The 22,698-nt window shown below is 44.8% G+C and overlaps 1 protein-coding gene across 1 annotated transcript; it reads left to right on the forward strand.

Moving 5' to 3' along the window:
- The first annotated feature begins 16,144 nt into the window (after positions 1 to 16,144).
- Positions 16,145 to 22,065, forward strand: GPR12 (G protein-coupled receptor 12). The gene is made up of 2 exons (XM_032150602.2): positions 16,145 to 16,563; positions 17,301 to 22,065. Exon 2 carries the CDS (start codon positions 17,316 to 17,318, stop codon positions 18,318 to 18,320), a length of 1,005 nt encoding a protein of 334 aa, XP_032006493.1. The 5' UTR covers positions 16,145 to 16,563; positions 17,301 to 17,315; the 3' UTR covers positions 18,321 to 22,065.
- The last annotated feature ends 633 nt before the right edge of the window (positions 22,066 to 22,698 follow it).

The raw sequence follows: 22,698 nt of genomic DNA on the forward strand, positions 1-22,698 counted from the left end.
CTCATAAGTGGGAGTTGAACGATAAGGACACACGGACACAGGGAGGGGAACATCACACACCGGGGCCTGTTGAGGGGTGGGGGGCTAGAGGAGGGATAGCATTAGGAAAAATACCTAATGTACATGATGGGTTGGTGGGGGCAGCAAACCACCACGGCACGTGTATACCTGTGTAACAAACCTGCATGTTCTGCACATGTATCCCAGAACTTAAAGTATAATAAAAAAAAAATTATCCAGTCTCAGATATTCCTTTATAGCAATGCAAAAAAATGGCCCAATATACTCTATTTTCTGGATGTGTGCCCAGCACAATGGTGGTAGGATGGGGTGAGAAATGAGGGCAGGAGGCTGTGAAGATCTATAGTCATCTAAAATTCACAGATGAGGTTACTCAGTGAATTTCTTTAAACTGATGAAAGATTCAGTAGAAAAATCCTTTGATTTCAACCCTCACAATAAATTTTTCTAAAATTGTTTCTTAGTCCATTTCATGCCACTATAACATGATACCACAGACTGGGTAACTTGTAAAGAACAGAAATTTATTTCACACAGTTTGGGAGGCTGAGAGATCCAAGATCAAGGAGTCAGCATCTAGTGAGGACCTTCTTGCTGCATCATCCCATGGTGGGAGGCAGAAGGACAAGAGAGAGCAAGAAGAAGGCAGCCGACTGCTTCTAGGCTACGAATCTGTCCAGCATGGTACTATACTGAGTACTTCAGGCAATTGTGACACAGTGGTAATTTGTGTATCTAAAAGTATCTAAACATAGAAAAGGTAATGTATTGGTTACAATGGCTACAGAGCCAGGCTGTAGGAATTTGTGAGTTTTATTATAATCTTATGGAACTACCTTCTTTTTTTTTGAGACGAAGTCTCGCTCTTGTCCCCCAGGCTGGAGTGCAATGGCGTGATCTTGGCTCACTGTAACCTCTGCCTCCCGGGTTCAAGCAATTCTCCTGCCTCAGCCTCTGGAGTAGCTGGGATTACAGGCACCTGTCACCATGCCAAGCTAATTTTTGTATTTTTAGTAGAGACGAGGTTTCACTATGTTGGCCAGACTGGTCTCCAATTCCTGACTTCAGGTAATCCACCACCTTGGCCTCCAAAAGCGCTGGGATTACAGGTGTGAGCCACTGCCAGCCAGAACTAACTTCTATATGCAGTCCATTATTGACCAAACATTGTTGTGTGTATGACCGATTTTGACTACACCCCAAATTTGAGTTGCTTTCTACTCAGGGTATTCATACATATAGTTGCATGTTTATGTAGAATTGAAACAAAAGTTTCATGAAAAATGCTTGCTCCTTTGTGATGCATTCTTTCATTTTAAATTTAATTTTATTTTCTAAGAAATTTCCTCACTGATATTATGATCCATGAATGGGGGGTCCCAACAGCAGTTTGAAAACACTCATTGGGTGGCTTCTAAGTACCACCCACACCTCAGATTAATCCTCATGTTGCCAGGCGCGGTGGCTCACGCCTGTAATCCCAGCACTTTGGGAGGCCGAGGCAGGCGGATCATGAAGTCAAGAGATCGAGACCATCCTGGCTAACACGGTGAAACCCCATCTCTACTAAAAATAAACAAAATTAGCTGGGCTTGGTGGTGGGCGCCTGTAGTCCCAGCTACTCGGGAGGCTGAGGCAGGAGAATGGCGTGAACCTGGGAGGCGGAGCTTGCTGTGAGCCGAGATTGTGTCACTGCACTCCAGCTTGGGCGACAGAGCCAGACTCCGTCTCAAAAAAAAGACTAATCCTCATGTTAGTGTAGGGTGACCATAAATGGGCTGTGGCTAAGGAACTGGTGGCTGAGCCACTAAAAGACAATATGGAGCCCTGGTCTTTGAGACATCCAAGATATTCAGTGATATACAAATCTGCCAACTGATTTTGCTTATATACTTGGAGTCTAATCTATATCAAACAAGCTTGAAAATGCTGGGGTTGGAAAACCAAGGAGCTCAGCATGGCTCACATCACAGTAGGCAGCACAACCACATCAATTCACTATCAGTCACACATGGTGCTTTTTCCAACCTGGAGAGATATTGCTGCCTCTATAGATCAGAAACGTGAGACCCAGAGAGAAGGTCATGGCCTAAGTCACCGAGACAAAGCTAGGACCTAAATCCAAAGCTGGGTCTTTTGGTTCCCCATCCAGTTCTCTAGTATTTATTCCTTGTGCCTGAATAGATGGAGACTTTTAGGAGTGATATAACTAATAATGTCTTGCTGTTGTGCACTTCATGGACACCTATTCTACGCCAGGCTTTGCTCCAAGGATTTCAAATGCGTTGATTAATTCAGTCTCAAAAAGCAAATCCTAAGAAACTAGCATCATTTTTATTCTTAAGTAGACTAAAGGTGGGAGATAGGGAGTTTTTACTTCCTCCAGGCCTGGACTACTTTTAAAGTCCACAATAGGGAGTGCAGAGCTAAGTGTGTCTTATTGAATGAAACCAAGATGGCCTTTCACCAGACTCCTCTGAGTAATGGATAAATACATTAGGGAAGGATATGAATTCAATTGAGCTAATTCAAATCTCATGCCACTTAATTTTAATAGGAAGAATATTGGCCTATAAATAACCCTTTAAAACAGTTGGAATATGAATATGTGCAATTCAGTGTTGAACTGAAGATATTATTTCAACATCATTTAATCTGATTCATCTCAGGGGAAATGAAAGAGACATTTTTAGTGTCCACAGAGGTGGTTGACTGAAATATGAACAAATCTGAAAACAGAATAATAAAACAGCATCCGATGGCCCAACTTAAGCATCTCTGCAGCATCTGGAGACTCAGCCCACGGTGGGATATGACCCCTTCTCTTTTCCATCATTAATGTGCCAGGAGCCAGTAGCAGATCACATATGACACTGGTCATAGCCTGGGCTACTCTACTGGAACTGCTGCTATTCTTTTTTCTCTCCGACTATCCCAAGAGCCCCAAGAGGGCAGGAATCAAGTCCTTTGAGGCTTTGTGTCAGGAACATCTAGCCCAGTGTGTTTGGATAAATGACAAATGCAGGTGCCCAGGATTGCAAAGTGCAGATCCTAACAGCCCTGGAACCTCTGTTCTTACACACATTCCTCCAACCTAAGAATTCAGCAGGCTCCAGGTTCACCAGCCTCACCCAGCAATAATTGTGAGACAAATCAATTATATGCATGAGTCTCTACTAAAAATACAAAAATTAGCTGGGCGTGGTGGCACGTGTCTGTAGTCCCAGCTACTCGGAAGGCCGAGGCAGGAGAATCACTTGAACCCGGGAGGCAGAGGTTGCAGTGAGCCGAGATCATGCCATTGCACTCCAGCCTGGGCAACAGAGTGAGACTCCATCTCAAAAAAAAAAAAAAAAAAAAACAACTTTCTGGAGGACTTCTTGGAACCTATAGGATGCTAGAATGTGCTATCATTTTTCTAGGAGGACATGCAGTATTCAGCTTTTCTTCATTTGGTTTCCCGGAGAAGCAGACCCTGAGCAACAGAGATCCAATGGAAGTAATTTACTTCGGAGGTCATCCTAGGAAACATTTGTAGAGAGTGGAGAAGTGAGAGAGGAAAGAGAAAGCAGCAATTAGCAAGAGTTTGTAAAGCAAGTTACCTGTTATGGGCTAGACATTTGTATCCCCTTGAAATTCATGTTGAAGCCCTAATCCTCAGTATGGCTGTATTTGGAGATAGATCCTTTATGGCAGTAATTAAATGAGGTCATATGAGTGTGGTCCTGGTCCCATAGGATTAGTGTTCTTACGAGACAAGACACAGAGAGCTCACTCTCTCTGCACTCAGGCACTGATATAAGGCCATGTGAGGATTTGGGGAGAAGACAGCCACTGCCAGCCAGGAAAAGAGTCCTCGCCATAAACTGAACCCTGCCAGGACCTTAGCATTGGACTTCCAGCCTCCAGAGCTGTGAGAAAATAAATTTGTGTTCTTTAAGCCACCCAGTTTGTGGTGTTTTGTTATGGTGGCCTGAGCTGCCTAGTGCATTCCCTCTGTGGGTAACTGGGGCTGAAACCTGCCAGGAGTCAGAGTAAAGCATGCACCAGGGACTTGGTTAAACCACCAGGAAATAAACTGGAGGCCTTGAGTTTGAAATCTTCAAAGAATAATAGGCTATAAAAGTAATGTGCTAGGATGCTTGGCTGTAACTGCGTGGGCAGCACAACCATAGCAATTGACATGTCCTCCAGGCTGCAGTGGCTTCTTCACTCTGAAAAGATGACGGCAACTTGTTAGTCCATGTCACTGAGACACAGAAAGGAGAGAGGAAGCTGGGGTGTTTATACACCAATTCTACTGCTCCCAGGGGCATAACTTTCCTGGCACTTCCAACCTGCAGTGCAGGTGGCAAAGCAGGCTCTAGACTGGAGAGTCCTCGGGCAAAGGAGGCTGACTGCTAGGAACTGGCCGTGATGCCCTGGGAGGGAAGGGGCATGCTAGGCATAAGTGCCAAGCAGGTACATTTTCCCCACATGTGCTGTCAAACTGTGGAGCAGCAGAGCCCCTTGAAACACAATTTGGCAATCCATCTGAGGCCCTCCCAGAAGAATTTGACATCCTGCCACAACTGTATCTGCCCACTCACAATAGAATACCTATGCCTGGGGGCCCTAAAACACCAGAGGGTTATCATCTCACAGTTCTGAAGCCTGAAAGTCCAGGATCAAGATGTCAGCAGGGTTGGTTCCCTCTGAGGCCACTCTCTTTGACTTGTGGGTGACCGTCTTCTCCCTGCGTGCTCACCTCATCTTCCCCGTGTGTGTTTGTGACCTGATCTCCTCTTACAAGGACACCAGTCATACTGGATTAAGGCCCAGTCCTGATGGCCTCATTTTAACTTAATCATCTCTTTAAAGAACCTGTCTCCAAGTACAGTCCCATTCTGAGGTACTGGGAGTTAGAATTTCAGCATATAAATGTCGGGGGGACACGATTTAGCTCTTAACATGATCTGTGCCTTTGCTGGCACTAAGGCAAGTCACTTAAAAAAGACAAAAGATGCAAGCAGGACTTGCCTCAAACCTGACCCTGTAGATTAGCACATCCAACTCTGACATGACTTCCCCAGGCGTGGCGGACACCCCAACAGAGGCCCACCCAGCTGGTCCAGGGAGAGGCTCTCAGGGCCACCAGATGCTTAGCATCCCAGGCCCTGGGAAGGGCCCGCCCTGCCACCAGGCTCGTGCTGCCCCTGGCTCAGGCCAACCTCTCAACAGTCGATTCTCCTAGCTCCCTATTCCAATTTCATTGACCCATTCATCAAAAACAAGGCCCTTCTATCTGCCAGGCAGTGTTCTAGGGCCTTGGAGTTACAGTCGCATACCAAATAGACAAACATCCCAGCCTTTGTCAAGCTTGTATCCCGGTGGAAAAGTGGCGGGGAGATAAGAGAAAGAAATAAAATAGCACGTACCTCAATGGTGGTAAGTGCTAAAGAGAAAAATAAAGCTGGAAAGAGGACTCATGTGTGTTGGGGTATGCAAGTTACACAAGGTGGCTGAGGCAGGACCCACTGAAAGTGGGATGTTTGAAGAAAGACCCAGGGGAGGCAGGAGCCAGTCGTGAGACACGCAGGGGAAGAGGCTTCTGGATGGAGCGACAACCAGGGTGCTGAGAGGAAAAGGGACAGGAGGGGTAGAGGTGGAGGAGCAGGAGACCCAGGTGACCAGGAATGGCAGGGGACTTCAACTTCACTTTCAGGGAGACGGGATCTCATTGGGGAGTTTTGGCCGAGGAAAAACATTATCTGACTGAGGAGCATTAAGCAGCTGGAGGAAGCCAGCAGGGGAGGGGAGCTCTTGGGGTAATCCAGGTGAGCAGTGACACTCATTTGGACCAAGGTGGTCGCAGTGGATGAGGTGGGATTCTGGAGCTATTTTTTTCATTTTAAATATTTTTATTTGATCACTTTATGGTTGATTCATTATTTGAATTTATTTTCTACAGTGTTCCTCTACTAGTTATTTTTAAAATTGACTTTACTTTTTAGAACAGCTTTAGGTTCATAGAAAAATTGAGCAGAAAGTACGGAGAGTTCCCATATAACCGACCCCCCCGTCCCCTCCCTCCCCACACTCACACACATAGCCTCCCCCATTATCCACATCCTCCATAGAGTGGTGTGTTTTTTACAACTGATGAACTTACGTTGATACATCGTCATCACCCAAAGTCCGTAGTTGACATTAGGGTTTACTCTTGGTTTTGTACATTCTGTGGGTTTGGACTAATGTACAATCACATGGACTTACCATTGTAGTACCATACAGAATAGTTTCACTGCCCTGAAATCCTCTGTGCTCCACCTATTCTTCCCTCCCTCCACCCTAACCCCAGGCAACCACTGATCTTTACCTTAGAGTACCTGTCTCCACTGCCTTTTCCAGAATGTTCATAGGGTTGGAATTGTACAGGATGTAGCCTGTTCAGATTGGTTTATTTTACTCAGCAATGTGCATTTAAGTTTCTTCCGTGTCTTTTCATGGCTTGACAGTTTATTTCTTTTTAATGTTGAATAATATTCCACTGTCTGAATGGACCACAGTTTGTTTATCCAGTCACCAACTGAAGGACATCTTGGTTGCTCCCACGTTTTGGCGAATTTGGATTCTGGATGTATTTTGAGGGGAGAGTTGATAGGATTTCCTGACAGCTTGGATGTTTTGTGAGCAGTGACTCCAAGCAGAATGCCAAGTACTTGACCAGTACACCAGAAAGAAAGGGATTCATGTGTGTCTTCACTTGCACAGGGAGACAGGAGATAATGCGCTAGAGATAGTGACAGCAACGGTCATCACAATTGTTTACTGAGCCTTAGCTTTGTGCCAGGCTGGGATGAGTATACTGTGTGCCTTAGCCCGTATAATGCAGTACTAGCCCTAGGCAGTAAATGCTGTTAATATTCTCATTTTACAAACGAGAGAACTGAAGCGAGTTGTTTACTTGCTCAAGGCCACATAGGTCTGCTCATATCTGGCTCTCAAGACAGTAAATATTTATTATATAATAATTGGGTTAATGTGAATCTTCCCTTCAAACATAAGCAATTCATAATGTGCTGACATAAATGATGTCTTTGAGTGTGTAATGTTGAAGATGAGGGCCTAAACCAAAAGAAATGAATGTTGCCTCCTGAGGCTTCTTGGGAGGCGGTTGGCCAGCCATTTACCCCAGCAACACCATCCCAACATGCTTTTGGCGGCATGAGTATTTTCTGATTCCCATAAAGGGTTGAGTTTGTTGCACAGGGCTCAGCACACATTAGGTGCTCCATAAACACTGGCTATCAATTCAGAGAGGTAAGGAATGCTCATGAGTTCATAAGAAAACAACTGCTTATAATCTGCAATTTTGCCTGTGCATTTTCCCTATTGATTTGACAAAAAGTGTTAAATCTTTTCTATGATCCCTTTGAGTGGATGCAAAAGGTGCATCATCACAGCAATCAGTGGTTCTCAAGAGCCATTCCCCGGACTAATCTGAGCCATGGCAGTTTCTACCCATTTGAGGATACTGAGAATAATCAGAACAATACAGTGAGTTTTCACAAAACCAGTTGTATTTAACGTAAGCACTCTCCTTTTGTGTGAGATATGACTGTGTGTGTTTGTGTGTGTGTGTGCTAAAAAGGTCTTCTTTACTGTGAAATGATCATGAAAGCAGCTAGAAGTGTGCTCAAGTGAGTGTGTTTAGTAAAATATAAGTTTGGCAACTCCATGTTGGTCTCTCCTTTCTGTACTTGGCTGCTGTTGGTGAAATTTACCAATGCATGAAATCCAAACATCAAGGTACCACTGGTCTTACATGATCATTGTAAACTCAGTTATGTGCAAGCCTCAAGTGTAGCATGTAGAATCAAATGTAGAATGATGAAGAGTTAGGATAGATGGGTCATCTTTATTACTAACCAAAATATGTGCTGATCACTTAGCCGCATATGACCCTGGCCTGGGCAGGCAACATCTGGAGACAAAACAGAGAACTAACAATTCTTCACTGTGAGCAAGACCATGGTAGAGCTCTTCTCGTCACACATTGTCACACTCTGGGTACATACCCTGCAGAACTTTGGGTGTAAATGTAGTGTCCCCAACCTCTGTGTATGGCTAAAGGAGTTGAGTAGAAGTGAAGAGGAGGTGCATCCTTCACAAGCCAGGGCAGGGCCTTGCACCCACACCCTGGGACCTTGCCATTCCTTCCTTTCCCATTTCATTCAGCAACATTTCAAGCCAGTATTTCAAGAGCTACAGAATGTGGACATGCTGAACCATCATGTTTTGGTTAAAATTTATTGATTATAGTTGGCCACCTAAGTCTCCTAGTATAGTAAAAGAAAATTTAGAAGCAAAGTAGCACATCAGCAAAATACTCCACTTCCCTGCTTCTAGTCACTCTCGGACTATCCTTCCATTTTCTCTTTTCAAGAAGGCACATCCAGCAGGAGGGCAATAGAATCTAAAAATCCCATCAGAAGAAAAGGCTGTGGCTTTGCTCACAGTACACATTTCCTTCAAACCACATAGCATAGTGCATCAGGTACAATTAAATGTAGGTCACAAGAAAAGAGAGAGATTGCAAACACATGATTCACAGTGCATTAAGTGATAGATCCCCCAGGATTGCTCCTTTGCAGAGAAAGCATGTGTTGTCAAGCTGGCCTGCAGACGTTTAACCCTTCAACTCAAATATAAAGCATTTTGGTTGCACAAACAGTACTCCTAAGTCATTAGTGATTCACAAAATCAATACCATGCCTGATCACTGGCTCCTCTCCTCTAGTTCTTGCCCAGACACAGCGAGGGCGTCAAAGCCTGAGAAGATAACTTTCTAGCATCCCTGGCCACAGTGCATTCCAACTCTGAGCTGACAGTGCACTACTGATCTGAGCGACACTGCCCAAATCAGGGTTAATAGTCTTTATTACAAGGCCAGGCAAGAACAATCTCTTTTTTTACAACCTGATTGAAACTCCAGGTGAACGCTCCCTTTTTACTCCCAAACAATAGTGGCCCAGGCTGCTATTATTGGAAGAAATGTGTACTGTAAGCAAAGCTCCAGCCTTTTCTTCAGATGAGATTTTTAAATTCTGTTGCCCTCCTGCTGATGTGTCTTCTTGAAAAGAGAAAATAGAAGAGTAGTCCAAGGGTAGCTAGAAGCAGGGAAGCAAAGTATTTTGCTGATGCCCTTGCTACTTTGCTTCTCAGTTTTCTTTTACTATATTGGCCAATTATTCATAATTGTCCAAACTTGGAAACAATCAAGGTATCCTTCAGGAGGCAAAAGGATAAAGAAACTCCACTGGTTTGATTGTTAAAAATTAGATGCCTTTAAACTGTCTTCCAGTGCTTTCAAGAAGTCCCCAAACAGTTATCTCCAGATGCCCAGAAACCAGTCTGTGAGTTCAGCCTCTCCTCATTGCACCTTTGGAAATGCTGGTCAACACCTCCCTGCTGGCCTTGGCCTTCAGGGCACTGGTGCCCATCTCCTGGTGCTCTGATCCATCTGATATTCAGGCTAAGAGAGGGTCTCAGGATTCCACCAAGAGGCACAGTCAACAGCTTCTCCCCATGCTGTTGCGTGTGTCCAGCCTTACCCGAGCATCCCTGAATTGTCCAGCCGGCTTTCAGCTGTCATCCTTTGCCCATGACCTCGACGAATCTGCCATGACAGCTGTCAGTCAAAGTTGGTGCAAGGAATCAGCCAGGGATCAGTCACCCTCTCCTTTGGATGTAGGGCCCAGGCCTAGAGCAGCCAGCAAAAGGCCTTTGAGAATATTTGCAATGACATCAACAGGAAAGAACTCCAGAAGCAGATTCCTGAGGTTTTACTGAGGTCCTATTAGATTATAAACAGGTTTCAAAATTGAAATGATAATAGAGTCCTAGGGTAGACTTGTGTAGGACAAGCTCCTCTCTTTCTAAAAGAGATGCAAACCTGGGTCTTCAACCTCTTACCTGAGAAGGGACATTGGATGGATGTAGGATTTCCATAAGCCCATTTTAAAGCTTACTGTAAGTGGCACTTGCTCTCTAGGTGGTGTAGTGCAGTGGCTCAGGAAGCAGATCCTGGCACCTGACGGCCTGGCTTTGAGGGCAGGTATAGAACCTCACTGTGTGTCACCTCCCTCAGCCATACGTAAGGTAATAGAGGTGCTCTACCTTGTAGGGTTGTTGGGAGGATTAAGTTAGAGTGTACTTGGAAGGATCCTAGCACAGTGCCTGGCACACAGTGAGTATTAATAAATACTGGATGTCCTGTTGTTGGCAACTAGAGGCCTGGCCCTGCGGGGCATGAGTGAGGCGGTTAAAGTTTGCAAGGACCTGTGGGCAGCCCAGGTCTCCTGGGCTCATGACGAAGGCCTACATTCCTTTCCCATTGCTGCCCTCACACATTACCTCAAACTGTGTGGCTTAAAACAACACAAATTATTCAGCAACAATGGACTTTTGTATTTACCCAAATGAGTTGAAAACTTATATCCACACAAAAACCTGCACACAGATGTGGATAGCACTTTATTCATAACTGGCCAAAACTTGGAAACAACCAAGATGTCCTTCAGTAGGTGAATGGATAAAGAAATCCGGACATTGGAATATTACTCAGCAATAAAAATACACGAGCTATCAAGCCGTGAAAAGACATGGAGGACCCTTAAATGCATATTGCTATGTTCAAGAAGCCAATCTGAAAAGATTACGTACTGTATCATTCCAACTCTATGATATTCTGGAAAGGGCAAATCTATGGAGACGGTAAAAAGTTTAGTCCGGGATTAGGGAGAGGGAGGGATGAATAGGCAAGCATGGAGGATTTTAGGGCAGGAAAACTATTCCGTATGTCACTATGATGGTGGATACATGTCACTGCAGATTTGTCAAAACCCATAGAATAGACAACACCAGGGGTGAACTCTTGTGCAAACTATGGATTTTAGTTAATAATAATGTATCAGTTTAAAAAACCCATGCATTTGTTCTGGGGGTCAGAAGTCTAAGGTGGGCCCACAGACCAGCATTCCTTCTTGAAGTTCAGGGAGGAATCCCCTTGATCTTCCCAGTTTCCAGAGGCTGCCAGCACCCTGTGGCTCCCGGCCCCTGCTCTGTCTTCACAGCAGGCAGAGCAGCATCTTCACATCTCTGTCTTTCTCCCTCTGCTTCTGCCCTCACATCTCTTACTGCTGACCCTAATCCTTCTGCCTTCCCCTTGGAAAGACCTTCATGATTATACTCAGGGCCCACCCGGATGATCCAGAATGTCCTCCCAACTCAAGATGTCTAATCACTTCTGCAAAGCCCATTTTAACAAAAGTAACAGTCCCAGGTTCCTGGATTTAGGCCCTGGATATTTTTGGGGGTCATTATCCAGCCCGCTAGAAGGACCAAGAGAGTTGGAGTCGGGTTAAGGGTTGGGGGCAAGGGGAAGATGCTAGGAGAAGAGAGAGGGGTGGATGAACATCTAAGAGGGAGCAGAACGGTCCCTGTCTGCTGTCCACACCATAAAGCACAGACAGCAGACTGATGGGTAGCTCAAAATCCAAAGAAAAAGAAAAACTATTGCTCCATGCACTCGTGTGAATAAAACATTTCAGAAAGTAACACCTCATTACTCTGCCTCCTCCTCTCAAAAAAATCCCAACTAAATTTATTAAAATATATATTAACAAAAAGTTTACAGCAGCTTTCTCTGTAAGAGAACATGTCATATTACACTTTAATTTTACTTGTAGGCTCCAAAATTTCTGCAATAAGTATTATTAGTTTATAGTCAGAAAAAAGATATTTCTTAAAAAAAAACACCAGAATGTGTGTAGAAATGAAGCAACGTTAGTGTTGACAACGGAGCTCTCTTTTCGCACACAGAACCGCAGACTAAATATTATCTTTGTGTCGTATGTCCCTCCCTTCTTTCTTCCTTTGATATTTCTATGAACTACCTTCGTCCTCTGTTAAAATAGAAGTTTACAGTGAATTTTAAAAGGGGAAAGGAGGGATGTGTTGTGATTTTTCATAGTCTCCTCCCTCTCCTTAAATAGCAACATGGTATTATTTTAATGGAGAACTAATTATTAAAATGTACTTTTGAGCCAGCATGCATCACGTGGCATGTACAAGAATGTTTGTCATGGTTTTGGTCACAATAGCCAAAACCAGAAAACAACCCAATGTGGATCGATAAGAAATAGATGAAAAAATGGCAGCATATTTGTTGTGGTCTGAATGTTTCCCCCCAAAATTTCTATGTTGAAACTTAATCCCCAGTGTAGTAGCATCGAGAACCAGGGTTTGGGGAAGTGATTAGGTCTTGAGAGCTCTGCCCTCTTGAATAGGATGAGTGCCCGTGGGAGCTTGCTTGCTCCTTCTGCCAGCAAGGACACAGGAAGAAGGTGCCATCTGTAAGGAATGGGCCCTCACCAGACACTGGATCTGCTGGCACCATAATCTTGAACTTTCCGGTCTCCAGAACTGTGAGCAGTAAATTTCTTTGGCTTACAAATCACCCAGTCTGATGTATTTTGTTATAGCAGCCTGAACGAACTAAGACAATAGTCCTACGATAGAATTCTATACAGCAATGAAAAAGATTGGACTACTGCTCCTTGCAACAAATGAATGTCTCATTAACATAATGTTGAGTGAAAGAAGCCAGATGTGAAAGTGTACATACTGTATGATTCCATTCATATAGAGTTCAAAAACAGACAAACCTAATCTGTTATATTAGAATTCAGAATAGTGGTTTCTTTTCAGAGGATAATTATTGGGATTGGGCAAGAGGAAGGCTTTGGGGTACTGGTAATGTTCTATTTCTCAAGATGGATAGTGGGTACCTAGATATATCTATTTGATATATCTTCATGGTGCTGTATACTTGTGAAATACGCACTTGTCTATATGTAGTTTATACAGTTATAAAATTTACTGTCAAATGAAGAGATCAATAAAATCAAATTTTATTTGGGATTATATTGTATTGTTAGGTGTGTTATAGACCCTTGGCTGGACAGACTAAAGCATGGTCAATATATGGTTCAGATTACTGCACCAATTAATCAGATCTATGGAAATTGGGTAATAATCATCAACATAAGCAAGAAAGAAGCTGACTAGTAAAATTTCAATACAGACACAACGTGCTGTGCAGTACTGGCTCAGTTTATGACTTGCTCCAGCCAGTAATCTGTGACAGTCTCATGATTTACAAATACAGTTACAAGAAGGGGCTAATGAATGTGCCCTCAGAGTTTAAGTTGGCAAAGATGCCATGCGTGATTACGACAGGCACCGAGCCTTTCTCACATAAAACAGTCATCGTTACTATAGGTTGTGAAAATGCCAGATCATGCTTGAAGGTTTACAACTTCTTGCTGAAGTTATTTTAAAAAGTGACAAAAAAGGTAAGTGATGAAAAGGCAATAAATGTCACACTTCTAAGGGCATCTGCGGCAGTGTCCTGTCACGGGCGGTGAATACATCAAGAAGCCAGCTTTGCAGACAGCTGCTTTACGGCCCTTGCTACTGAGGCTGTGCAAAACGTCCCCATTGGCCCACCCAGGTCCAAGCTGGGGTGAATCCTGACCTCCAGACCTGGAGTTGGTGTGCCTGGTGTCCCAACTCACTTTTCCTCTCAGAAATGCCCATTTGGTGAAGTTCAGAGGGATGCCCATCACAGGACACCACATGAGATCCAGGCCTGGCCAACTGATCCACTCTTTCCCTTTAGCTGCCATTGTTGGTTGTGAGCAGGGCACACAGCCCAGGCTGGGCCAGACTTCTCCACGGGAATTCCACTCAAAAGTTAAGAATACGGTCTTAGAATGCAAGCCCAGGACTGCCTGAGGCCACTTTCCATGACTACCTGGAAGAAACTTGTCTGGAGTAGAGAAGTTTGAGGCACACAGACACAGAGAAGCAAAGACAAGCAGAAATAAATCAGGGCAGGGCTGACTGCCAGCCACCTGCTTCCTGCAGCTTCTCCTTCTTTCATGTGAACCACTCCAGATCTTTCCTAGTCATGCCAGACAACAAAACGCCTTTTTTCCTTAAACTAGTTTGAATTGGATTTCTGCTCCCTGGCAACAAAAGTCCTAACAAATAAACCAATGAACATAGAATCCGGAGTACACGGAAGTTACAAGTAATCATTCCAAGGGGGAGTGGGGACAGGACTGTGAACACGCAGTTGCTCTTATCATCAGGGGAGCTGAGTGTCCACATCACTGTTGGCAGCTAACTCCTGGGCTCTCCCCAGTGATGGTATCCAAGCCCCAGGTGTAACTTGCCTCAGTTTCCTCCTTTGACTCCTCCTAGGTTTTACAATTTTTTTTTTTTTTCAAAAATCCGTATACCGCTGCCATTCACCTCAATACTTTTTTTCTCTCCTCCAACACTCAGCTCTCTTTTTAAAAAAATTCTCAAACACATTAACGACTGAATTAAAAAGTCCCACCCCTTTAAGCTCCGTGAGGTCAGGGCCATGTCAGTGTTATTGGCTAGAATAGTGTCTGGCTAGCCCTGTGCATTCGCTTTCCCTAAACTGCAATGCCAACGTGAGGTGCCTAAAATTTTGCCATGTAGGTTGAGCTATATTATGCCAAAACTACTACATGTTTGTTAAGTGACTGTTCATTTTTCATTGCTTCCTTCTAAAATTCTTTGATGCATCATGCAGAATTGAGAAGAAGATTACATCCCTTCATGACAGCATTTGCTGCTGGCATTATTGTTGATTTGTGTGTGTGTCACTACCAGACTGAGCACACTTGCGTGCAGAGACCGTGTCTTACTGAATTTCTATGCCCAGCCCTTAGCCCGCTTCTTGGGACACACACGTGTCTGACGCCTCCCCACCATGAACAAGCCACTCTGAAAACTCCATAGAACCTTGCTTCTCAAAGTGTGATCTGTGAACCAGCAGCAGCAGCAGCACCACCACTGGGGAAGAGGCTTGCAAATGCAGAAGCTAGGCCCACCCCAAGAACTACTGAGCAGAATCTGTCGAGGTATAAAGTTCAGACTATTCTGGAGGTAGCAGGAGGTCTTGGTCATCATGGAATAGATGTGCCAAATCGAGGAGGTTGGGAAAGGAAGAGGCAGGTGGGTACCAGAAATGCAGGTGAGGGGGATGAGGGCCTCAACCAGGGAGCTGAGGATGATGAGAAGTAGCATGCAGGGAGAGCTGGAGTGACCTTGCAGAGCCAGAAACTGATTGATGGAAGAAGGGAAGGAGAAGCGGGAAGAAAGTCAAGGGTGATTGAGGCTCCAAATCTGTTGGGCTGGGGTAGAGAAGACGTGAGCACCAGGGGAAGGCAGGCTGGTCAGCTGATGATGCCCCTGTAGGGTCCCTTGCCTGCTGACCATCTCCATTCATACAAGAGCCCCTGGGCAAGTGGAAGAAAAGCAGTGGGAAAACCTTCACCTCTGACAGGGCAAGACAAGACTATCACACTTTTTCCTTATCCCACCTTTAAACTGGAGGATCATCTTGGAACTTAAGATCTATGAGGTGCTCTGGTTTTTATATCCAGAGGAGGCATGGGGTCATAAAAGCAGACAGCCATCAGGTTCTTCATCTTAGAATCCACTGATGTGACAAAATGAAAAAATAAATTAATAGTGCCACTTCAGTATCTAAATGAATTGGGGTTTGGCCAATGTCTGCAGGAAGCTTCTACAAGAACTCAGTAAATGATTTCCATTTGAAAACACAGCTCAAAGAGCACTTAATAAGTGCAATTTGGTGATGATAATGGTGATCCGCAGAGCAGCAGCATCTATCCAGTTAGGCAAATGTTCCTGGGGAACAGTGATAATGAACCAGGTCCAGGACCATGGGCAATTCTAAAAAAGCGTGCTGGGCATTTTGTTGTTTTAAAGATCTGCTTCCCTAACCTGTCCACCCCGCCCCCCTGCTGCTGATCGTGAATATCATCCTAAGCAATTCTTTTGGCCCTGAATGTAGCGGTTTGGGTAAAGGCGTGGAAAAACCAGGACTGTAGAGACTGGAGCTCCCCAGGGAAACCGCAGGAACGAAATAGGTCACAGGGCTCCCAGGCAGCTCCCCTGCCCCGCCCGGTGCAAGCCCCGGGCCGCCGGCTGTGGTGGGGCGCGCAGCGCGGCAGGCAGGCAGCGCGACCCTGCAGTTCTCAGCCTCCTGGCTCTTTCACCCTGCGCCCCGGAGCCGCGCTCGCCTGCCCGCACCCTAGAGCAGCCCTGACCCGTGGGGGCGCGCGCGGCCTCCCGGGGATCCTGCGGGCGGGCGGGCGGCCGGGCGCGCGCGGGGCGGGGGCGGCGCGCGCGCGGGGAGCGTGTGGGCCGGGCGGGCGCGGCGGGGAAAGCTGGGCGCGCGAGCCTTGCCTGCTGCTCACCTGCAGCCGCGCCGCTCACCTGCAGTGGAGCGCGCGCCCGGCGCCCTCCCGGCCCGCTCCGGATCCCGGCCGCCGCCCCTTGCCACAGCGGGCACCTGCGCCGACATGCGACACGAGTAGCCCGCGCGCTTCGGAAGCACCGGAGGAGCTCCCTCGGCCTGGGCACGCCAAGGTGACCCCCTCGATGACCCCTCTGCCCCCACGGGCCGCCAGTCCCCGCACCCTGTCTGTCCCCTTCGCATCTGACTCCCGTCCCCGCCGCCAGGGGAGCGGCGGCGGTGCATGGGCATCTGTCTGTCTGTCTGTCTCGGTACTTCCATTGCACACACCTCCCTCTCGTGGCCCTCCCGACTGCCCCGTGCGCACGGGGGGAGTCTGGGAGCCCCTCTTTGTTCCGGTCGGGGGTGCGTTTGAGGATGTGCACGCGCGCGGGGGATGCGTTTGGAGGGTGGGAGTTCGATGGAAATAGTCGATTTAAATATTCCATCGAGGATGGCGGCCCCTGGCTCGAGACCTGCCGCTGCCGCGTAGTTTTCTCGGCAGCAGCCCAGATGTCAAACAGTTGTTCGTTTTCAGCATGCAAGATGTGATTTTCCAATGTGCATTCGCAGCGCTTTTGCGAACAGACCGCCGCGAGTCCGTGTGTGCCTGCCTCGCTCACGCTGGTGTTTTGAAGTCCTACCCTGTGTTTTCCCCAGTGCCAAACGGCATTTTTGTTGTGGGGTTTAAACCACAGAGACTTTGGCTTTTGTTTCATTTCCCAACAGTTCCTCATTCCCGAAGCTTGTGGCATTTGGTACTGGTATCTGAGCAGGGGCTGGCTTTCTGTTTGTCTGTGTGTTTTTTGCATGATCTTGGATTGTCACCCTGCTGTATTTAAACATTAAAAAGCCTGTCTTTTCGTTGAAGAGGACAGGGGTTAAAATGAATGAAGACCTGAAGGTCAATTTAAGCGGGCTGCCTCGGGATTATTTAGATGCCGCTGCTGCGGAGAACATCTCGGCTGCTGTCTCCTCCCGGGTTCCTGCCGTAGAGCCAGAGCCTGAGCTCGTAGTCAACCCCTGGGACATTGTCTTGTGTACCTCGGGAACCCTCATCTCCTGTGAAAATGCCATTGTGGTCCTTATCATCTTCCACAACCCCAGCCTGCGAGCGCCCATGTTCCTGCTGATAGGCAGCCTGGCTCTTGCAGACCTGCTGGCCGGCATTGGACTCATCATCAATTTTGTTTTTGCCTACCTGCTTCAGTCAGAAGCCACCAAGCTGGTCACGATCGGCCTCATTGTCGCCTCTTTCTCTGCCTCTGTCTGCAGCTTGCTGGCTATCACTGTTGACCGCTACCTCTCACTGTACTACGCTCTGACGTACCATTCGGAGAGGACGGTCACGTTTACCTATGTCATGCTCATCATGCTCTGGGGGACCTCCATCTGCCTGGGGCTGCTGCCCGTCATGGGCTGGAACTGCCTCCGAGACGAGTCCACCTGCAGCGTGGTCAGACCGCTCACCAAGAACAACGCGGCCATCCTCTCGGTGTCCTTCCTCTTCATGTTCGCGCTCATGCTTCAGCTCTACATCCAGATCTGTAAGATTGTGATGAGGCACGCCCATCAGATAGCCCTGCAGCACCACTTCCTGGCCACGTCGCACTATGTGACCACCCGGAAAGGGGTCTCCACCCTGGCTATCATCCTGGGGACCTTTGCTGCTTGCTGGATGCCTTTCACCCTCTATTCCTTGATAGCAGATTACACCTACCCCTCCATCTATACCTACGCCACCCTCCTGCCCGCCACCTACAATTCCATCATCAACCCTGTCATATATGCTTTCAGAAACCAAGAGATCCAGAAAGCGCTCTGTCTCATTTGCTGCGGCTGCATCCCGTCCAGTCTCGCCCAGAGAGCGCGCTCGCCCAGTGATGTGTAGCACCCTTGCACCCAGGAGGACTCTGCATTTACCAAGCACTTCCACTGCCTGGCCAAGGTTTGAGATGCTTCCCTTGAATTCCTTGCACTGGATTCCCTCTCAAGCCACAGGAGCACTTAGCATTCGTGGAACTATGACATCGTTTAGATGAGTTAAGTGATTGAAGTGAAAATAATGTTACCAGTGTTTTCACCATTAAAAAAAAATTGTTGAGCTCTTCACTCAATATTATTTTGTTTTGCTTGGGGGCAAGGGTTTCCTTTTATATTTTGTTTGCAGGGCTGATTGGGGGTAGGAAAGGAAGGGATATGATACGCCCGTGATGTTATAAGAAGTAAATGGGTTTCAGAGTTTTTACCTGGACTTTAAAATAAATTTGAATGATTGAGGAAAATTGAGAAAGACTTACTTTTTCCAGGCTATTTTTTTTTACATGATGGTAGATTTTTTAATGCTGCATGTATGTAACAGAATATGACGCCTTTCAATCCAATACAAATAGTTTACATAATTGTGTTTGGAAGGGACCTGATTTTGCTAACATGAACTCAGTAATGTCACCGACACTGAAACCATGAACCCATTCTTATCCATTCTTTCTTTCCTTTCGGCAATTACTGTTCACAAGAATTCCTTCTGTATTTCTATAAATGTTGCAACTCCTTCTGCATGGTTGACTGTGTTAGCTAGGCCACTTGTTTCAAATGTTGCCATGTCAATCTAGATTCCAACGGGTCATTTTTCAATATAGTTTTTCAATATGTACTTTCTAAAATGAATCCTGAAATAGGTTTCGATTTTCATATGAAGTAGGATTGATTAGATCCACCATTGCAGTCTCTTAAGCTATTGTCTGATTGTTTTCAGAAAACAAAAGGAAAAAAATATTAATAATAGCAATTGAAAGTAGATTAAATTTATTTTAATATATTCTGAAAAAAACTAATGTGACATTATCATGAAATTAAAAAATCACCTTTCCTCTCTCTCTGAGAATATATTAATGGTTATTCTTGATTGAGATAATTAGAATAAATATTATAGGCCAAGTTTTTCTGGTTCATACTGTCTGTGGTGCATAATGCATTTGAAACAGGCAGTCCCCTATTTTAATGATTAGGTTTGTTTTTCAGTGCACAGCGTCCATCTATGACTGTGATATATACCAGCTATATCCTGTAAGGTCATAAACAGAATGACCATTGGCTGTTGATGAAAAGTTAAGTTTGAAATCTTTTAACTCCTTTTCACCAAAAACCAATTTATACACAATAAAAATCATATTGACTGTTTTCAGAGAGCAAGAATGTAGTCAGGAAATTGCAAAGAAGAATTCACTTTAAACACATTGTAAAATCAATGTGTCTCAGGTTTCTTTTCTGTTCATGCGGACAAATGTAGACACAGGTACCTTCCCTTCATTTGCAATGGATTTATAGTTATGTCTATATAATCAGTGGAAAAAATTCTTGGCAGCACATCAACTTAGCCCATTCAGATGGCAGCAAAAGCAGTATTTCAGGGCCATTGGGGAATCATGTGTAATAAATTAACCTCATTGGCTTGTCCCAGATGTGATGCCCAGGGTGGTCTCAAGACCATTCTGGGAGCCTGCATGCTGATGCCTTCTCTCCAGAGCCTCTTCTAATGTAGCACACGTGTGAATAAATCCTCTACTTGAATCTGTGTCTCCTCCCTGAGGTTACTTATGGAAGCGGGAGAGGGACTGAAATACTTAAGAAGTGGGAAAGAATTTTCAATACATATCACTGTAAGATCAATCTAATAAAACTTATGCCTTTAAAGCATTTCCTTTGAACATTTGATGGAGTTAGTAGGTTGAACATGATGAGTCTGTTTTTAATTAATTAAAATTGAATAGCATCACCATAGGAGACTTGACAAAGGTAAGTTGGTTTTGAGAGGGGCTAGGAAATATCCATAATGAGGTTTTAAAGGAATAAAAGATGATTTTATAAAAATAGTGGCTCCATTTGCATATCTCCAATAGTCAGAATTATAATGAGAATAATATGTACTTGTTGTGACCACATGTGTGCCAGGCCCCATGCTGTGTGTTTTACTATAATTACAAAACTACTACTTTTATAAGTGAGAAAACTAAGACTAAGAGAGGAGAGGATAAAAAATGTGCCCGAGGCCACAAAGCACAAGGATAGAGTCATAATTTGAAGGCAGGTTTTCCAAAGTCTAAGTCTTGCTCCTTCCCTGTACCTTGCAATCTTTCATCCTTCAGTGGATACCAGGGCTGAGGAAACTGATTTGTAACATGTTCCTGTCACAGAGTTTTGGCTCTACATTTAAGACATAAAACTTGGCCTGGCGCAGTGGCTCATGCCTGTAATCCCAGCACTTTGGGGGGCCAAGGCAGGTGGATCACCTGACGTCAGGAGTTCGAAACCAGCCTGACCAATATGGCAAAACCCTGTCTCTACTAAAAATAAAATTTAGCCGGGCATGGTGGCGGGTGCCTGTAATCCCAGCTGCACAGGAGGCTGAGGCAGGAGAACTGCTGGAAGACAGGAGGCGGAGGTAGCAGTGAACCAAGATCGCACCACTGCACTCCAGCCTGGGTGACAGAGCAAGACTCCCTCTCAAAAAAAAAAAAAAAAAAAAAAAGGTATAAAATTTCCTGTTTAAAATTACACTAGTTACATGGTTGCTTTTGGCCCATGTTTTAAAAACATATAGTCTCAGTTAAGAGATTTTTCAATTCAACTAATAACATGCCCTTACTGTTTAAATTGTGAAAAATTTTGGAGATTTATGTGGTTTTCTACAAGGTTTCTTTTTTCCTGTGGAGCTAATTATTTTTAAATGTGCACACATCTCAATGTACATATGTGTATGTATGTATTTATGCACACGTATACCCAATAATATTAACTTTGCAACAGGACCAAAGACCTCATGGAAAACTGTCTTATTTCCAACAGTCTTGAGGTAGCAGGCAATCTTTTACTCCACATAATTAAAATTTCTAGCTACCAAGGAATTGATATTTTTCCAGTAGAAACAGTTCTCTTTGTAACTAGGACAGTTCCACTACTTTACCAGAATCCTGAATTAGTCAAAACTAGTCATCCAAGTTGTGACTATCTAGCGTTTTGTTTCCTTTTATTCCTTTAACTCTGTATTTCTTTCTATCAGTGAAGTTTGTTTTTAAAGGTTCCTGGGGTGGGGAAGCAGGGTGGAGGTACAGCCCCTCCTTGCCTGGAGCCTACATTAAGGAGCCAGGTTCAGGAGGGGTGGATTCCTTGGTTGACTTGGCCATGCAGAAATAGTCTTAGACTCCCCGGGATTTAAAACAGGATTGAAACAAGAAGTTTAAAAGAGCAGATGAGGAATAGAGATACTTAGTGCCAATAAAAATATCGTGGAGACTTCTTAGGCTTTTTTTAAAAAATGCTTAATCCATTATTAAAATAATGATTGACTTTATTTTATAGTAATATATGATAATATGAAGTTAGGATGACTTGCCATTTCAGATTTGAAATACATATTAAGTGACTACTATGTTGTGATTTTGAATAATGTTTAAGTTTCTATATTGATTGTATGCCTGGTGTAATAAAGGAAAAGACTGCCTTATTATCCCCTTTAAAATTTGTCATAATTATTGAATGTTTCAATATATGGTTAGGACTTCTAAGTCTGTTTAGAATTCTAAGAATCACAAACTAATAGGTTTATACATCACGGCTTGAATTCACAGACAAATCTGTCTTCTAAAAAAATTACAGGCTGGGCGCAGTGGCTCACACCTGTAATCCCAGCACTTTGGGAGGCCGAGGCGGGCAGATCATGAGGTCAGGAGATCGAGACCATCCTGGCTAACACGGTGAAACCCCGTCTCTACTAAAAATACAAAAAATTAGCCGGGTGTGATGGCGGGTACCTGTAGTCCCAGCTACTCAGGAGGCTGAGGCAGGAGAATGGCGTGAACCCGGGAGGCGGAGCTTGCAGTGAGCCGAGATTGTGCCACTGCACTCCAGCCTGGGCGACAGAGCAAGACTCCATCTCAAAAAAAAAAAAAAAAAAAAATTACAGAAAAAATATTGGTAATTTTGGCTAGAGCTCCTCAAACTTTAACTATCTGAAGAGTATACAAATCACCCGAGAATTTTGTTAAAATGCAAATTCTGCTTCAGTCAGTCTGGGGCATGGCTGAATTTCCAACAAGCTCCCGCGATGCTGGTGCTGACGGTCTACAGACAACACTGATTCACAATGATATGTGTCACACTTTTAATATAACGTACAAATACATATATATAACATAAATATAACATATAAATAATATATATTTGAATATATATAACGTAACTATAACATATAAATAATATATATTTGA

Source organism: Hylobates moloch, unplaced genomic scaffold (genome assembly GCF_009828535.3).
Source record: "Hylobates moloch isolate HMO894 unplaced genomic scaffold, HMol_V3 SCAFFOLD_4, whole genome shotgun sequence".
Classification (NCBI taxonomy): domain Eukaryota; kingdom Metazoa; phylum Chordata; class Mammalia; order Primates; family Hylobatidae; genus Hylobates; species Hylobates moloch.

Coding starts and splice junctions, on each gene's coding strand:
- GPR12 (XM_032150602.2), top strand. CDS start 17,316: ATGAATGAAGACCTGAAGGTCAATTTAAGCGGGCTGCCTCGGGATTAT.